Source organism: Falco biarmicus, chromosome 6, assembly GCF_023638135.1.
Source record: "Falco biarmicus isolate bFalBia1 chromosome 6, bFalBia1.pri, whole genome shotgun sequence".
NCBI lineage: Eukaryota > Metazoa > Chordata > Aves > Falconiformes > Falconidae > Falco > Falco biarmicus.
In genome coordinates, this window is record NC_079293.1 from 49,118,833 (window position 1) to 49,134,488 (window position 15,656).

Here is a 15,656-nt window from a genome sequence, read left to right on the forward strand (position 1 = left end):
ACAGGTTATATATTAATGATCTGTAATACTTCCTTTTAAAGTGTAGCTCAGGAAGATGTTAAACTGCAGGCACTAAAATTATCATCATCATCATCTTTTAATCAGAGAATTTGTCTAGAGAATTTGCAGCTGGGAATTCTAAAAGAGCTGGCCAGAGAGATACTTGAGCTGTCGATTTTTCAGTTAGTTGTAGAAGCAGGAACATTCTGAGAAGAAAAATGATCCTCTGTAGCAAGGTGTTTGAATGGCCAAACTGTACTTCATGTAAAGCTTTGTCTGTTTTTGTCATCATTAGATGTTTCATTTCAACTCATCCATCGCTAAGGTGATGATTGTTGTTGAATTTTGAAGTGAGCCAGTCCTGACTCTTTTTTTTTTGGCGTAGATTCAGAACCTGATCCTCATTTAGTAGGAGTCAGGATAACGCTGGCTCTGTCAGTGGAGCTACGTAAATTTGCTTTACCTTAGAATTAGCTCCTCTGGGTACATGACTGTGAGTGAAAAGATGATTCAGTGTTTAGAAGTCACTGACTCATCTTGGTACAACCTGTCTCAAGGGAGGATGTGATAAAGAGGAAGAAAGTGGGCCTGCTCACTCCTCCTGTAGTCCAACTGCAGGACAGACGTTTCTGAGCACAGAAGTGCAAAGAAAAGGTGCATCAGTGTGTTGCCATGGTAATTAGCTCTTGCACTCAGGTATTTGCAATGTTTAGAAAACTTTACTGGGAGAGCATGTTTTAGAGCCGCATTAAACTGTGAGGCAAGCTGTGCAAGAAAGCTTCTCTGAGCAACCCCCTGCTGGAATGCAATGGAACAAAGAAGGGTTCTTAATTCATTGGTGTGAGGCTAAAACCATCAAAACCTACAGTTTTGCACTATATTTGGGCTAGCCATCTTTCTAACACTGATACTGTCTCCCTCATAAAGCCACTTACATCTTTCATCTTGGTGAAATGTGAATAGTTGTAAGTGCTCTGCAAAGATATTGTAAAGGTTAGTTAGATAAAACTGGTGACGGAATGTTTAGAGGCTCACCTCTCTGGTGTAGCTATACTTCTTTTCACATGTGTAGCTCTAAAAGTTGTACATTGGTAGTGATTATAAACATGAGAGGTCAAGGTAAATGAAGGCACTTCCCCTGAGCCACCCAGCCAGCACATCTAGTGGCAAATCCAAAAGCACAAAACCCATTAAAGCTGTAGAGTAACCCATTTTCATGTTCTTTTCTATTTTGGGAGCTACTAGCCAGTTGGCAGCAGTTGTGCTAAATGATACCATGCGGTTAGAGAAGCAGCTACCTGGATGACCTGGATACTGTTCCTCCACAGGGCTGCAGAAGACTCATTGTCATGCATGAGATAACAGAGATGTGTATCATGTATCCCCCGTGGAAAACAGCCAGGATTCCACTGCTAAGTATAGGCCAGGGGAGTGAGCGGGGCTTTGCACAGTTGCTCTGTGGTCGTACTGAATCTGAAGATAGTACCTTTTGTGCGAAGTTAACATATAATGTAACGCTTTGCTCAGGGGCTGGTAGACGGGGAAGGTGAAGGGGGAAATTGGTCTTTGTACTTCACATAGATTTGACTCAAATCTAACAGCTTGTTAGCAGTGATCATAACACATACAAAGGGAGAGTTTGAGGTCTGGTTAGGGAAGGAAATGGAGAGTCTGGAAGCTCTCACTGTAAGCCTCCTGGAAAAGATGTAGTTCACATGCTGTCCACTGTATCTCAGGATGGGAGTGGCAAAGCTGCTGGTTTCACTGAGATTTATTTGGACACTGACAAGGCACAACAGGCAGTGAAAGAAGAAATAGTAAATAAAGCAAGAGATAAGCTTATCCCACACCTGACATTACCCATCATCGGTCACAAGGAGCAATGACATTTTGCACAGTTAAATTTTGTGAGAGACGGAGGGAGCTGGTCTTCCTGAGTGCCTCCACCAGTAGATCAAATCCATCTTCATTGTGGATGAACGATTCCTTTCTTCTTGTCAGTGGTGGTGTTTTAAATTTTCTTTCATTTCTGGTGAGTAGTGAATTGAATCTGCTGCAATGACATGAAAGAAAATATGCTCTGCTTTGTTCCACTGCCTGTGAGACTATGGAAAAGTGACTGAGCAGTAAGTGGATACAGTGAGATACATGGTTTACTTTTTTTTTTAACCCTTTGAGTTCAGTGTCTTAAACTGTCACCTGATGAAGGGGTCACAGACTGATAGGTCTAACTGCAGAACTCCTTCCCTTTGTTTTATTTTTGCAGACAATTTACTTGGATGATGACGTGTCTTCCTTTGTGCAGATCAGAGGTTCTGTTCCACTGTTTTGGGAGCAACTGGGGCTTCAGGTAAATAAAAATCAAAAAGCCTACCTTACTTATCTCTCTGGCTTTTTATAATTTAGAACTTACATGAAATTTTTTTTTTAAATGAACTGCAAAGCTCATCCCGTGAAAATGCTGAGCTCTTTAATTTTAGGTTTACCTTGTAGGAAGTTTTGTGTGTTTAGATAAACAGAAGTAAACCAGGCAAATGTCTATGGTTCATTTTAACATTTTCATGTGCCTCTACAGGGAATTGTTTGTAAGGCACTGTGTCCTAACATCCTAAACTGAAGTATTTTTAGCAGTATTTTCAATTTAATTTGGAATAAGCTTTCCTTCTGAAATGCCTGGTTGGCTTGATGATATTGACCTCCACAATAAAATGGGAGTATCTAGGGATACTAGGAGCTTTGTAAGAGCATGTTACCTTGAAAAAAAAGTATAATGTCTGGATGGTATGTTTGCTAAATTTCAGTCAAAAGGGTGATGATAATCTAATCTGATCATCTTGCAAGACAGAGATGCAGGGTTTCATCAGGATATCATTGCATCATGCCTAGCTGGTTACATATGGTTTGTGACTTACAGTTTGTATAGTTACAAGCTGAAATAAGAATCATCCTAGCATTGCATTCTCTTAACAGAGGGGTAAGCAACTGGGGTAAGTATGCACATACTTGCATATGTAAGTTAGTGTAGACAATACGTAGTATAATGGTTTTTAAAAATACTTTTAAAGATTATTTGATACTTTTTTTATCATTAAGTTTAGCACCTAGGTACCATTCAGAACTACTGGATTTAGCCCAAAAGGATGATGGATAAAGGGTCTGTGTTGTCTGTCAGCACCATCCAGTGCAATACTTGCTTCCTTTTATAAAGCTGGTCTGCCTGTATGGTTGTGCACACCTGCCCATGGTGTAGCTTTATCCAGCACTGTTATTCCATGTATTATGAAGCCATAGAGCTTTTCCCCAAGTATTTTTGGCTAGTGGGTAGCATCTCTGGTTAAACAGAATTTTCATCTTTTTAGTAGGAACACAGGCTGCTTTTTTGCCTAATCTGTCTTAGGTTATGCAGTTTTCATTTATGCTGGTGAATACTCATAACTCTTATTCCTTGGATGTGAGTGTGCTGGCACTGGTGTTAGAAACAATTACAGAAACCAACCTCATGAAAAACAAAGGAAGATGACGAAGTACAGGAAACAATGCATGATCCTATAAATAATTAGCAGTGTGGTTTTGGGAGAGAAAAGAAGCCCTCTGCATACTGTTATAACAGTAACTAGCATTCAAAAGGAGCTTGAGGCTGCTGTTGTTGACATCCATATTAAAAGTCCTATTAGACTGATGGCACAGAATTTCATCCTTCATATTTTCAAAGGACTGGTTCTGATGCCTTTTAGTTTCTGTAAATAGTGAAAGATGAAAGAACTTGGGACACACAACCCATGGAACTGGCATAACTGCAGCCTTTCCTGCCAAGGGAAGGGCAGGAAGAATGCTGGGTGCACAGCACACTCATGTGAGTGTGGGGTATTTGCTAGAGGAAGCTGGCAAAGGGGTGTGATTTGTGCCATAAAAAGATGTGTAGGTATCCCTTTGCTTAATGGTAATCATATTTTCAGTTGTAATTGTAAATGTCTAATATGAATGTGGCTTTTATATTAAGAATATTATGTGTGTGAAGTCTGTTAGAGGAGTCCGGTGCTGTTGAAGAGATGTTTTTCTCTGAAGGAAAAAGGGAAACATCTAGTAATTTAGGGCTTTAGCAGTTTAAAAAGTTATTTTTCTCTTTCTTTGCCTTTCAATATTTTATTTTAGGTGGGTTCCCGTCATCTAAGGCTTAACAGAGGTCTGGAAGCTAATGCGCCTGCCTTTGACAGGTAAGCTTCATTCCACTTTGGCAATAACACAGTAGCCTGGCATTTAACCAAGATTCCACAACTTTATGCCTTCCTAGTAAATCCTGCGAGATGTGAAACATCTCTCAAATGATGTAGCCAATCCCCCAGGTGTTGTGGATTATTAAGTGGGTTTACTTAATTTATTCACTTACTTTTGTGCATTTTCCTTTCTGTTTTCAATGGTAATTGAATTAATTTGGTCTCTGGCTTGTTGCTGTAAAAGCTGAGAAATACTGAGTGATATGCAAAAGGAAGGTCTGTGTAACCCTTTGTGAGCCAACAAACGTGAGTTTACACTTAAGGTACACAGAACATGCGTTCTACACCACCGTAACTCAAGTAATTAAAAAGTAAGCATTGCTTCCACTACATTCTGGATTTTTCTCCTGATCATTGTACTGCTATGCAGAAATAACAGTGTCTTATTCTGTGATCAGTTTTGTATGATGCTATTGTGCTGATGCTTTCCTACTTTACCCAAAGACTGCCTTGTAAACCTTGTTAAACCTTTTAAGACTGCTTGTCAGCTGGAAAGTGTAAAAAAAGCCATGCATTAGCTTGATTCCTTTGAGTGTTTGACTGTGAAGTGCTGTACTTTAAGGAAACTCCTTCGGGTATCAGTGGGAACAGCCTGAAAAGGACATGAAAAATTTGGCCTGTGGCACATTTTCAGCTTTTAAGTGCCAGGTCATGTGGTTAATTTCTGTTTTGGTTTGATTTTGGTAAATCAGAGTTTATATTGATTTTGGGTGAGGCCTCTTAATTTCTTGATCTCATTTACTGCAACTTTCAGCAAACATGCCATTAGTGACTGTTAATACTTTTGCAGTACTGAAGACCCTAAACAGGGATTAGAGTCTAAAGGGACTATGCAGTATAGCAGTCCCTGCTCTGAAGGATCTTCTGCAAGCTTTTTAAGGTTCTTAAATCCTACTGAATTCAAATACCTTTGAGACTCATGGTCTTGTGGTCATCTGGTGCCGTGATAACTTGCCTTGCCAGTGTCCTTGAAGCTCCATCTTAGAGGTTTGCATTCCACAGTGGAGATAGTTTATATAAGAGGAAAACAATAACTTAGCATCTTCTTGTGCTCCCCAAGAAACTGAGAGTACCTCAGCAATGAACAACTCCGTAAGACCATTTAGCCGAGAGAATCTTTTCTCTCTGACCCTGATGCAACTGGTGAATGTAAGAAACGTGAGGATCAACTTGCACTATTCCTTCTTCCCCTTGTGCACAGTAAAGCCTTCAGGTTTGATGAATTTAAGGATCTCTGTGCTTACAGATCTGCAAAAGACAGTCCTTTGAAAATGGGCAAGGAATAAGCAACTACTTATATGGAAAAAGACACTGAAACTTAACAACCTGCTGCAGCTTTTCTGAGTGTTAGAATGGGTTTAGCCTGTTACATTTAACTGTCTGGTAGGTTAGTGTGTTGAGAAGGCACTGTGAGAAGTGAATGGTAATCTTGTTAGTGGATTTTTTTTGTCCCCTTTCCCTGAGAAATCTTCAGGGAACTCTGCTTACAGTAGTCAAGCAGGTGACCTAAGCTTCAGCAGTTTTGTTGTGAGGAAGCAACACTGGTGAAGTAGGACCTTGAGGCTGGGATCAGAGGAGTGCAAATGTATGGGAAGAGTTGGCATACAGAGAACTGGTTGCAGAATCAGAACCATAAATAGCACCAGAAAAAACATGTAGCCATGTTTCTTGAAGGCAATGCTAATAGATTTTTCTGTGTTTTCTGCCTTTCCGTGGTTTTTGTGTGGTGTATTTCTGGTTATAGGATTTAAAGGTACATGCCAGAAGATGTGTACTTGCTGTTTTTCTGACATTTTGCCATTGCATGTTGCTTCGCAGCATATAATAGCTTTTCATTTGAGTGAGTGTATAGTTTATTTTCCTTGTCTATTTCTATCCTGCTTCCTCTTAAGTACTATGGCAGTGTTGTTAGTACATGACAGAAGATGGCTTTATGATCTGATTGTTTCTTGATGAGCCAGTGCAGCTCCTGAAGCACAATCATGCCAACTTGAAAAAAATTTATTGAGGGGAAAACGGGTGCCTCTGCATCTAGCTGAAAGCTCTTGACTTGAGCATCCGTAAATATCAGGCTTTGAGAGTTTGGGGATATATGCCAAATAACGCACCGCTTTATGCTTGCGTTATTTTGTGTTTTTCCTGAAGAATCTGGGCCAAGCCACTTGACTAAAAGGACCTTTGGTCTGATCCAGTGCAGCAGTTCTTATGATTACTAACCTTCCTGCTTAATTTGACTTGAGAGTGAATGTCTCAGTGTTGTGGTATCTCAAGAGATGTTTGAACCCTGCCACCTATGACGCATGTGTTTGTGCCTCTCTGGCCTTGGTGCTGTAGTCCTAGTCCCCGTTGCTGCTGCTGAGTCTTTGTAGGCTCAGCCCTGCAAGATGCTGAGCAATTCCTGTTGAAGTGGAGTATGTTTTCCTCTCTTGTCTTTCCTGTGCAGTTCCCAGGCTGACAGTGAAGAGGTGGGAGCATGCAAAGGGCAGTGTCAAAGCTAGCAGTGACATAAAAGATCCAGGGCCTGTTTTCTAAGATGCTTCTTTCTTTAAGTTCAGTACAAAATACCATGCCCATTAATTGCATGCTTTCACCATTTGTGCTTGAATAATTGATTGCAAGGAAACTCAGGAAGTTGTTTGTAGCTGCTGTGGCTGAAACTTTCTGCTGGGCAGAAGAACCAGTGATCTGTACTGTATTTTGAAAAAGGTAGTAGGCAGTATAACATGTTTATGTATGTTTATAGTACCTATTACGGTTACTTTTGCTGTAGGCATATGATGCTTCTGAAAGAGCAGTATGGAAAACAAGTGATTGTTAACCTGTTGGGAAGCAGAGGAGGGGAGGAGGTGCTCAACAGAGCTTTTAAGGTAAAAGCAATATTTATTTGTTTGTTTGTTTGTTTGTTTTTAACTGCTGATTTCTTCTGAGTCTCCATGTTCCTCTATTTCCCTTCTGGCCCAGTAGTTGACAAATAGTATATCTAAAGAAATGATGTTATCTCTTTACTAGACATTATGTGCTGAGAGAATGGTGCTTCATAGTTTCGTGGCTTAATTTCCAGCACTACCTTCCTGCTTATTTCTTCACACATGTATGCACATTTTCTTTAACAAGACTTTAAAAAAAAGAAAAAATTGCCCTAATTTTTCTAAGAGTAGTTCACATTTGCAGAAATGAATTGGGGTCAGCTTTGTCATAGTATTTGGTCACCTATGCAGTCAGGAGCCTCATGGGATGGCCAGAACTGCTTGGAGGCCAGGCCCCGACCCTGGCTCACTGAGCAAGCAAGCCGTCTTGCTCTCATTGTAATGGGAAATAGCTGTCTTGCACTGATTGTGATGGGAATTGGCTGCCTGAGCATCAGATGACAGTCTGATATATGAAGAGAGGCTTTACTGGCCCCTAAATGTCCCTAGGCACAACTACTACCTGAAAGCAAGGATGCATTGTAGAACTAAAGTTGCACTGAGTTCTAGTATAGTGTTCTCATGGCCAGATTTTTAAAACTAATGTGTGCTTGAAGCCACAGATTAGCACTCAGTGGGATTTCTGTGAGTGCAATAGCTGCCTGAATCTGGCTGGAGGTTGTTGGAAGTCTGCCTCCTAAGTGCTTGCTGCTTTAGAAATCCAACATAGATACTGTGGAGAATATCTTCCTAAGAATAGTATGAAGAATGGTTTAAGTACGCACCTGTAGTAAGTGTTACGTATTTTCATTGCTAAAGAATGATACAACAGTTCTGAGTTCAAATACTTAATGTGTGAAACTAAGCAAAATGAAAATTATAGTTAAATAATAGTTCCCAATTTGTTTCACTCTCTGTTGGAATAATGTACTTGAGACAGGGAATGCTGTGAGCTTTTTGGCAGTTTTTGTGTGTGACCATTTCCTCCTCGTCCAAAATTGCTGGGGGGAACTGTCAGCTTCCGCAGTGGAAAGTGACCAAGTGAGTTCCCCCTGTACAGAATACAGCCAAAGAAAGTGATGATGACTAACGCTCGCAAGGCAATGAGGAAGGTACAGAAGTGAAGTCTGGTCTTAGCTGCTGTTTTCAGCTTCTTACTGAATTTCTGCATGACACGGCTAAGCCTCCATAATCTCTAAGGTTTCCCTATCTTTAAAATAGTTTTTTTATAGTTTATTTTGCAAAAACATTGTAATTTTAGGGTAAGAGATAATAACTTCTGAAATGCTCAAATAACTTATGAGGATACAAATGTGACATTTTTTGTGAGTTTAATACTGGTATTTTATCAAACTCACGTTCTTGGAGACCATGTTCTGGCTGGTATCATACAATCAGAAACTAAGTCAGAAACAGGGCACCTCTAGAATAAAGACCTTGCATTTGTTCATTTAATTTAAATAAGAACCTGTTTTGTTTGATTTGTTAAACTTTATCCCTGTTTTAAAAAAATAAACAAATTATGAAAGCACCATGAGCTGAAAGAATTTAGACTGACAACACTGGAAACCGAAGTTTTGTACCCATTCAAAATAACCACTTATTGGTCTTTTCTTTACCTTTGTGTTTTAATAAATGGGTGTTCAGAAAGGATATGTAGTTAGTTTTTACTTTGGTGATTTTAAAAAGCTTGAATTAAAAATAAAGTAATTAATAGGGGAATGATTAGGAATGAAAATTTTCCTCCTGTTCTGTCATTAGTTTATTTCTCTGTTTCTCCATCTTCCTTTGCTTGTATTCCTTCCTTTTCTCCCAGCTCTTGCTGCAATCTTAGTAATTCTCATCAGAGGTGGTTCAAAATACTCTTGTAATTACTGCTGCTGTGTTCTCTTGAGCAGAATGTCACCGCTACCATTCATTTATGCAACAGGAACGAATGAAAAATTGTAAATGACCAGCTTACCTTCAGCTGTTATCTGAGCCATCTGTTACCAGACCAAAACTCAATACTGTTCCCAGTAAGGCTGTTGCTTTCATAAGCATCCCCTATAACAGATGTAATTCTGTTTACAGTAAAAGCAATGCTGTAGTGTAGAGTTACAAATACTCTGACAATGATTTACCCTGAGGCAATGGGTAAATGTCATCCTCAAGTGCATTACTACTGGTGCCAGCACCTGCAAAGGCAAGTTGCGGTGTCAGCAACAGAGGAGTGGATACTGAGTGTTTTGGCTTTTTAATAGTGTAATGAAAAATATTTTGCAGGTCTCTCTCCAAACACCGTGCAGTGCCTTTAAATTTGTTTCTGTGGGGAAGGCTTAATGGCTTACTTGATACAATTATACTGGTGTAACTGCTGTGTGTACACTTACAATGTAATATCAGAATTATTTTGTTCAGTTTGTGTCATTATCTAAGTGGAGAAAAGCATCTGTCTTGGGATAAAAATGTGCAGGAAGGAAGGAAATAGTCAAAGTTAGTCATAGTACAGAGTTAATAACAGTTCTCTCTGGCTTTATCACGGAGAGTATTATTATTGTATAATTATATATATACATATATAAAAATAATATATAATCCATGGAGAGGACATATTATTGTTGTGTCTATTACAGATACCGTGATGAAATTCATGGTGATTATGCATGTGAGGTCATGGGTATTGGAGATGAAATAATGAGACTATTTATGCCTCTTCTTTCACTGTTGTGGTTTACCACAGACTTTTTATAGTATGTTTCCTAGGACATCATTTCTTTCTTACTTCCTCCCCAAGCAACCTCTGCCTAAATTTAAGGCCACATTTTCCGATTTCTTGGCACTTCAGGAATGGTTAAAAAATACACCCATGCACTGCTATGCTCTTCTACTGGTAAGCAGCTCTGTACACCCATCCCATCAGGGTCTTGGTCCTGAGCCTGCCCAGCGTATCACTGTTGCTGTCCACCCTCATGCACAGAGACGGCAGCCCACTTCTGCAGGGCTGCCACTAGCCAAGATGCAGAAAGCAGCAATTCTGATATATACTTTGCAGTTACAGTTTGAGTTCCCTGGCAGAAAAATCGGGGTCTAATAATCCAGTTTAGTTTTGGAAAGAAAACAAATAGGGAACTTCAGTTGCTTTTTTCATGCCTGGCCTTTCAGAATTCCCTATGAACTTCTCAATATTAAAAATGTGATAAACAGTCAAAGTTTAGTAATGATAAAAGCATGCTGGTATCAATCCTTACTGTGGCTTGCGCAGGATTTGTTTTCCTTCTTTCTCTATCTACACAGAAACTGCTATGGGCCTCTTCCCATGCAGAAGACACTCCCATGATAAACTTTGACTACCACCAATTTGCAAAAGGTGGAAAAACTGAGAAACTGGAAAATTTGCTGAGGCCTCAGCTGAAGTTGCACTGGGAAGACTTTGGAATCTTCACAAAGGGCGAGAATGTAAGTTCACGGTGAGTGTCCCTGCCCCTGTGTCACAGCATATCCAGCCACCACCTGTCCTTCCCAGGTTTCTTGCTGTGTTTGGACCATGAGCATAAATGACCATCTTGAAACACAATTTTGAGACAAAGTGTAGTCTTGGTGCTAAATAGGTTATTTAGCTTAACTGCATCTCCGTTGTTTGGAATCTGCAAAATTACCAGTGCATGGATTTGCTAATACAGTGTTGCAAATGTAGGCAAGTAATTATATGTTAATGGCATACATTGTGCATAATGGGCTTGCACCGTCAAAATGTGGGTGGGAATATTCAGGCTGAACATTTGATTATCTTGTTCAATCAACTCCTGATTAGATGGTATTTTAAAATGTACCTTTCTTCCCTCCCTTCTTTTGTGTTTGGTTACCGAAGTCTGCAGACAGGTACTTTTCGAATGAATTGTTTGGACTGCCTGGATCGTACTAATAGTGTACAGTCCTTCATTGCATTGGAGGTGAGTTTGTCAGAGGACTTTTCGTGGATGCCTATACTGCATGCATATAGGGAAAAGAGAGGAAAGAGGGCTTAAGCCTCACTTATACAAATCTATCTTGCCAGCTTTATGATACAGAATGATGCTGGCTGGAATACTTAAATTGAGGATAAAAAGCAAAAACACATTGAAGAACAGTGTTGTTTTTTTCTCCTTCTGCACCTAATCCAGATCCTGCTTGCTCAATTAGAGAGCCTTGGGTTGAACTCTAAATCTATAATTGAGCGCTTTGTGGAATCCTACAAAGTGATGTGGACTCTCAACGGTCATAATCTGAGCAGAGTATTTACTGGCAGTCGTGCCCTTGAGGGAAAGCACAAGGTAAAGAAAAATGGCAAAACTGTTTATTCACAAGTAAAGAAAGATGTCTGACTTACTCATCAGTGTCACTTGCACTGATGATTCCTGTCTGATACAGGTTGGGAAGTTCAAGGATGGTGCCCGCTCTGTGTCTCGCACCATTCAGTCAAATTTCTTTGATGCAGTAAAGCAGGAAGCCATCAAGTTGCTGCTCATGGGTGACTTCTTCAGTGAGGAATATGCAGACAAAGGCAAGATGCTTATGGACCACACTGCACTGCTGGGTAAGGCCAGTATGAATCCTTCACTTTTGTGTCTTCTTTTACCTGTCAGATGTAAGCAATTGCACCCTTTTGAAAAAAAATGAATAAATAAGCTACTTTTGCACAAATCTATTGTTTAAAACACTGCCTTGAAGTGACCATATAACAACTCTGTGTGTTTTAATTCCACTGTGCTTATTTTTCATATTTTGTTTTGGAACTGAATATGTTTGTCTGCTTTTTTATGGTGATCTCTTCTGACAGTTTAGAGGAGTCGGACCAGAGGGAGAGATTTTAGGGTTATATTGCCAGTCTGGTCCTGTATGAGTTTGAGGAAGTCTCTTAATCTCAGACTTTTTACATACTTATTTTTGGCCTGCAGTTTGCACATGATTTTATCCATTTGGTTCTTTAAAGGCACATTTCTGTCATGTTGGTTCATTCCTTGCTTTACTCCAGGACCCTGATAATCCACAATATATACATATTTGTTTGCACCCATCTAAAGTAAACCAACTTAGCTGTCTCTGAGAAGATACTTGTGTTCAAAATATAGACTAATTGAACCCACAAACGGTACCAGGTAGTCAGTTTGCTCCAGAGAGCTACCAGATTTTAGTAGGATAGACTCAAACCATTCAGTGCCACTTCAATCCTGGACCCGTTCCCTGATGTGGACCCCAAGGAAAATACAGTTTCTCTGTGCCTGACTGCCAATGCAAATCGGGTAGTTAAAGGTTAAGGTTACTTCAGCTGCTCACAAAAAAACCACACTGCTAATTTTCTATACTCATCAAAAATAAGAAGTTTCCTGCGAGGAGATCTGACCAGGCTAGAGAGCCACAACCGTGCTAGATCTGGAATGATGTAAAACTCTGTGCTGCTCTCTGCCTTTCCCTCCACACTCTAAACGTCTTAAGGTGTCAGTGTAAGTCATAACTTGTGATGTGATCACTTGTCCTGGTCTCAACTGGGATAGTATTAATTTTCTTCCTAGTAGGTGATGCAGTGCTGTGCTTTGGCCTTAGCATGAATAAAGTTGGTAATACACGGATGTTTTTAGTTGTTGCTAAGTAGTGTTAGTATATACTAAGTCAAGGACTTTTCAGCTTCTCATGCCCTGCCAGTAAGGAGGCTGGAGGGGCACAAGAAGCTGGGAGGGGACACAGCCAGAACAGCTGATGCAAACTGGCCAAAAGGATATTCCATGCCATATGATGTCATGCTCAGTACATAAACTGGGGGTAAAGCTGGCCAGGGGTTGCTGCTTGGAAATTGGCTAGGCATCGGCGGGCAAGTAGTGAACAATTGCATTGTGCATCACTTGTTTTGTATATTCTAATTAATTACTAGTATTATTAGTATTTTCTTCCTTTTCTGTCGTATTAAACTTTGTCTTAGCCCACAGGTTTTCTCACTTTTGCTCTTCCAGTCCTCTCCCCCATCCCACTGGAACAAGGGAGTGAGTGAGCAGCCATGTGGTGCTTAGTTGCTAGCTGGGGTTAAACCACAACATTGCTGTAGGCTAAACTGAAAAGATTAAGGGAGGAAAAAGAATTTGTTTGCTTATTACTTGAAGAAGTGCAGGAAAATGTATGCTGCCAGTGAGTGACCAGCCCTTCTCAAGCTTTCAAAGAGTGCCTGGGTTCTGGAAGAGAAATTGCTGACTCCAGCCCCAGTTATCTTGTAGTTATTGCCATTGCTGCTGGAGTTATTCCTTAGGTTTTGTGGTGTTGCTGCTAGGGTAATGTCATTGTTTCACAGTGACTGTGTTGCTGCTGTCTGTATGCTTTCTGTCTTCCTTTTACAGCACATTCTTTTACTTACCCTCTTTCTCTCTCTCCTCTTCCGTCAGTAACTCCAAGTATTTTAAAGGCCATGTCAGAGCGTCAGTTTGAATTCACAAGCTTCAAGCGTGTTCGTGTTGCCATGGGGACCTGGAACGTGAATGGGGGGAAGCAGTTCCGAAGCAACATCCTTGGTACCAGTGAGCTGACAGATTGGCTGCTGGATTCTCCCAAGCTCTCTGGAGTTTCTGAATTTCAGGGTAAGACTTCACAGTCAAAATGTGTAAGCAGTATTTTCTGGCATCTCTAGAGACAGTGACTTGGGACACAAGATTTCACCAGCTGTTCCTTTCAAAGGCATCTTGGAGGGCATTTTCTGTCAGTTCTAGAGGTGTATTTGGCTCCACGTAGATTTATACTGCCTCCCTGCAGCAGTGGAATGTTGTGTGTGGGGCTCCTGACGCTCAGAGCAACTCCTGAGTCTATACCATGTGACTGTTCAGAACCTTCAGCAGGTCAGAATCAGAGGTCTCTTACATGCCATCGTGGTATGTATCTGCCTATTCTGTGTCCCATATTTAATTTTCTTCTTCCATATTTCTATTCTTCTTCTTTGTGAGTGGGAGCTACATGCTTAGGTGCCCTCAGAATGTCTCCTGGGTCTTCATCTGGAGCAAAACATACTTGTACAATCTGGACTCTTGAGATTGTCTGGAAATGTTACTGTCAAAACCTTCAGATGAAAAAAACTATTTTGTTGAAGGCAATTTCCTTGTTTTTTTAACCAGTATAGAAAGCTTTTGTGCTTGTGGCTTGCTTAAATTGACTGCTGCTGAATTTCTTATTTACAGAACAAGGTCAGGTATTGTAATTGATTTACAGATTTTATTAAGGAAAATGAAAAGTGAATGTTCTGTCATTTAAAAATTGAGTGGTTGCAAAAGTATGGCAAAACCTGTGCATTTGTTGTTACAGTGGAACATTTAGCTTTCTGCAGGCATCACAGGGATAGTCCTGTGCCTGACCTTGAAGCTCAGGAGTTAATTCCTCAAGTCCTTGGCTACTGGTAAAATCTTGTTTGAACCCTTAGTGCTTGAGTGCACGGATAGGTGATTAGGGTGCATATCACTGTACTGTGAGCAGCTCAGGTGGGTGATTGGTCCAGTCTGTTTCAGAAACAGGTTAGATGTGTTAGCACATTACTGTGCCCATGATAATAAAATTTGTTGAGAGCCTGTCATGTGCTAGCCTTGCCAGACCTTCCCCTGAGAGAACTGGAGGAGCAGAACTACATGGTACAGGCAACCTTAACGTGATAGGTCTAAGCAGCTTCTGGAAGAGAGCTAAATGACATCGTGGTATACCCTAGCTCTGCCCATTCAACACAGACATTTGCATGGTCAGTGTCAGTGCAGTGCCCATACAAATGGGTAAGTGTTCAAAGACAAATGTCCAAAATTATTAATGGAAAATACACGTGACAGTGCCTGTCAGGTTAAGCCAGTAAAGGAGGCTAGCTGCCATGTGTTAGTTTCACCTTTGTGTCTACAAAGAGTTTCTGCATATTTTACTTTTCTTTCCGTTCTTATTTTCTAAGGCAGATCTGATTTATATTCCTATGGTTGTCTACTATTTAAGTCTTCATACTGAATGAAGTTACTGTTACCTTGACTGTATGACAGTTTAAAAAAAACACCAAAACAAACCAGAAACCTTTAGGCAACAGACAGACCTAATGGGTCAATAGATATGCTTCACACTATTCATCATATCATAGAATCATGGGATGGTTTGGGTTGGAAGGGACCTTAAAGATCATCTAGTTCCAAACCCTGCTGCCATGGGCAGGGACATCTTCCACTACGCAAGATTGCTCAAAGCTCCATCCAGCCTGGCCTTGGACACTTCCAGGGATGGGACATCCACAGCTTCTCTGGGCAACCTGTTCCAGTGCCTCACCACCCTCGCAGTAAAGGATTTCTTCCTTATATCTAATCTAAATCTACCCTTTTTTCAGTTTAAACCCCATTACCTCTTGTCCTATTGCTACAGGCTCTACTAAAAAGTCTGTGTCCCCATCTGTCTTATAAGCCCCCTTTAGGCACTGGCAGGCTGCTATAAGGTCTCCCCTGGAGCCTTCTCTTCTCCAGGCTGA

General features: G+C 40.5%; 1 protein-coding gene across 3 annotated transcripts in view; it reads left to right on the forward strand.

Moving 5' to 3' along the window:
• The window catches only part of SYNJ2 (synaptojanin 2), a 71,851-nt gene that overhangs the window by 30,917 nt on the left and 25,278 nt on the right, over positions 1 to 15,656 (forward strand). For all 3 annotated transcript variants that reach the window (XM_056343926.1, XM_056343925.1, XM_056343927.1), the window contains 8 exons: positions 2,267 to 2,350; positions 4,153 to 4,214; positions 7,045 to 7,141; positions 10,457 to 10,629; positions 11,031 to 11,112; positions 11,323 to 11,472; positions 11,570 to 11,735; positions 13,570 to 13,761. In XM_056343926.1, coding sequence (XP_056199901.1) covers positions 2,267 to 2,350; positions 4,153 to 4,214; positions 7,045 to 7,141; positions 10,457 to 10,629; positions 11,031 to 11,112; positions 11,323 to 11,472; positions 11,570 to 11,735; positions 13,570 to 13,761 — 1,006 coding nt within the window. The remainder of the gene's footprint in view (positions 1 to 2,266; positions 2,351 to 4,152; positions 4,215 to 7,044; positions 7,142 to 10,456; positions 10,630 to 11,030; positions 11,113 to 11,322; positions 11,473 to 11,569; positions 11,736 to 13,569; positions 13,762 to 15,656) is intronic.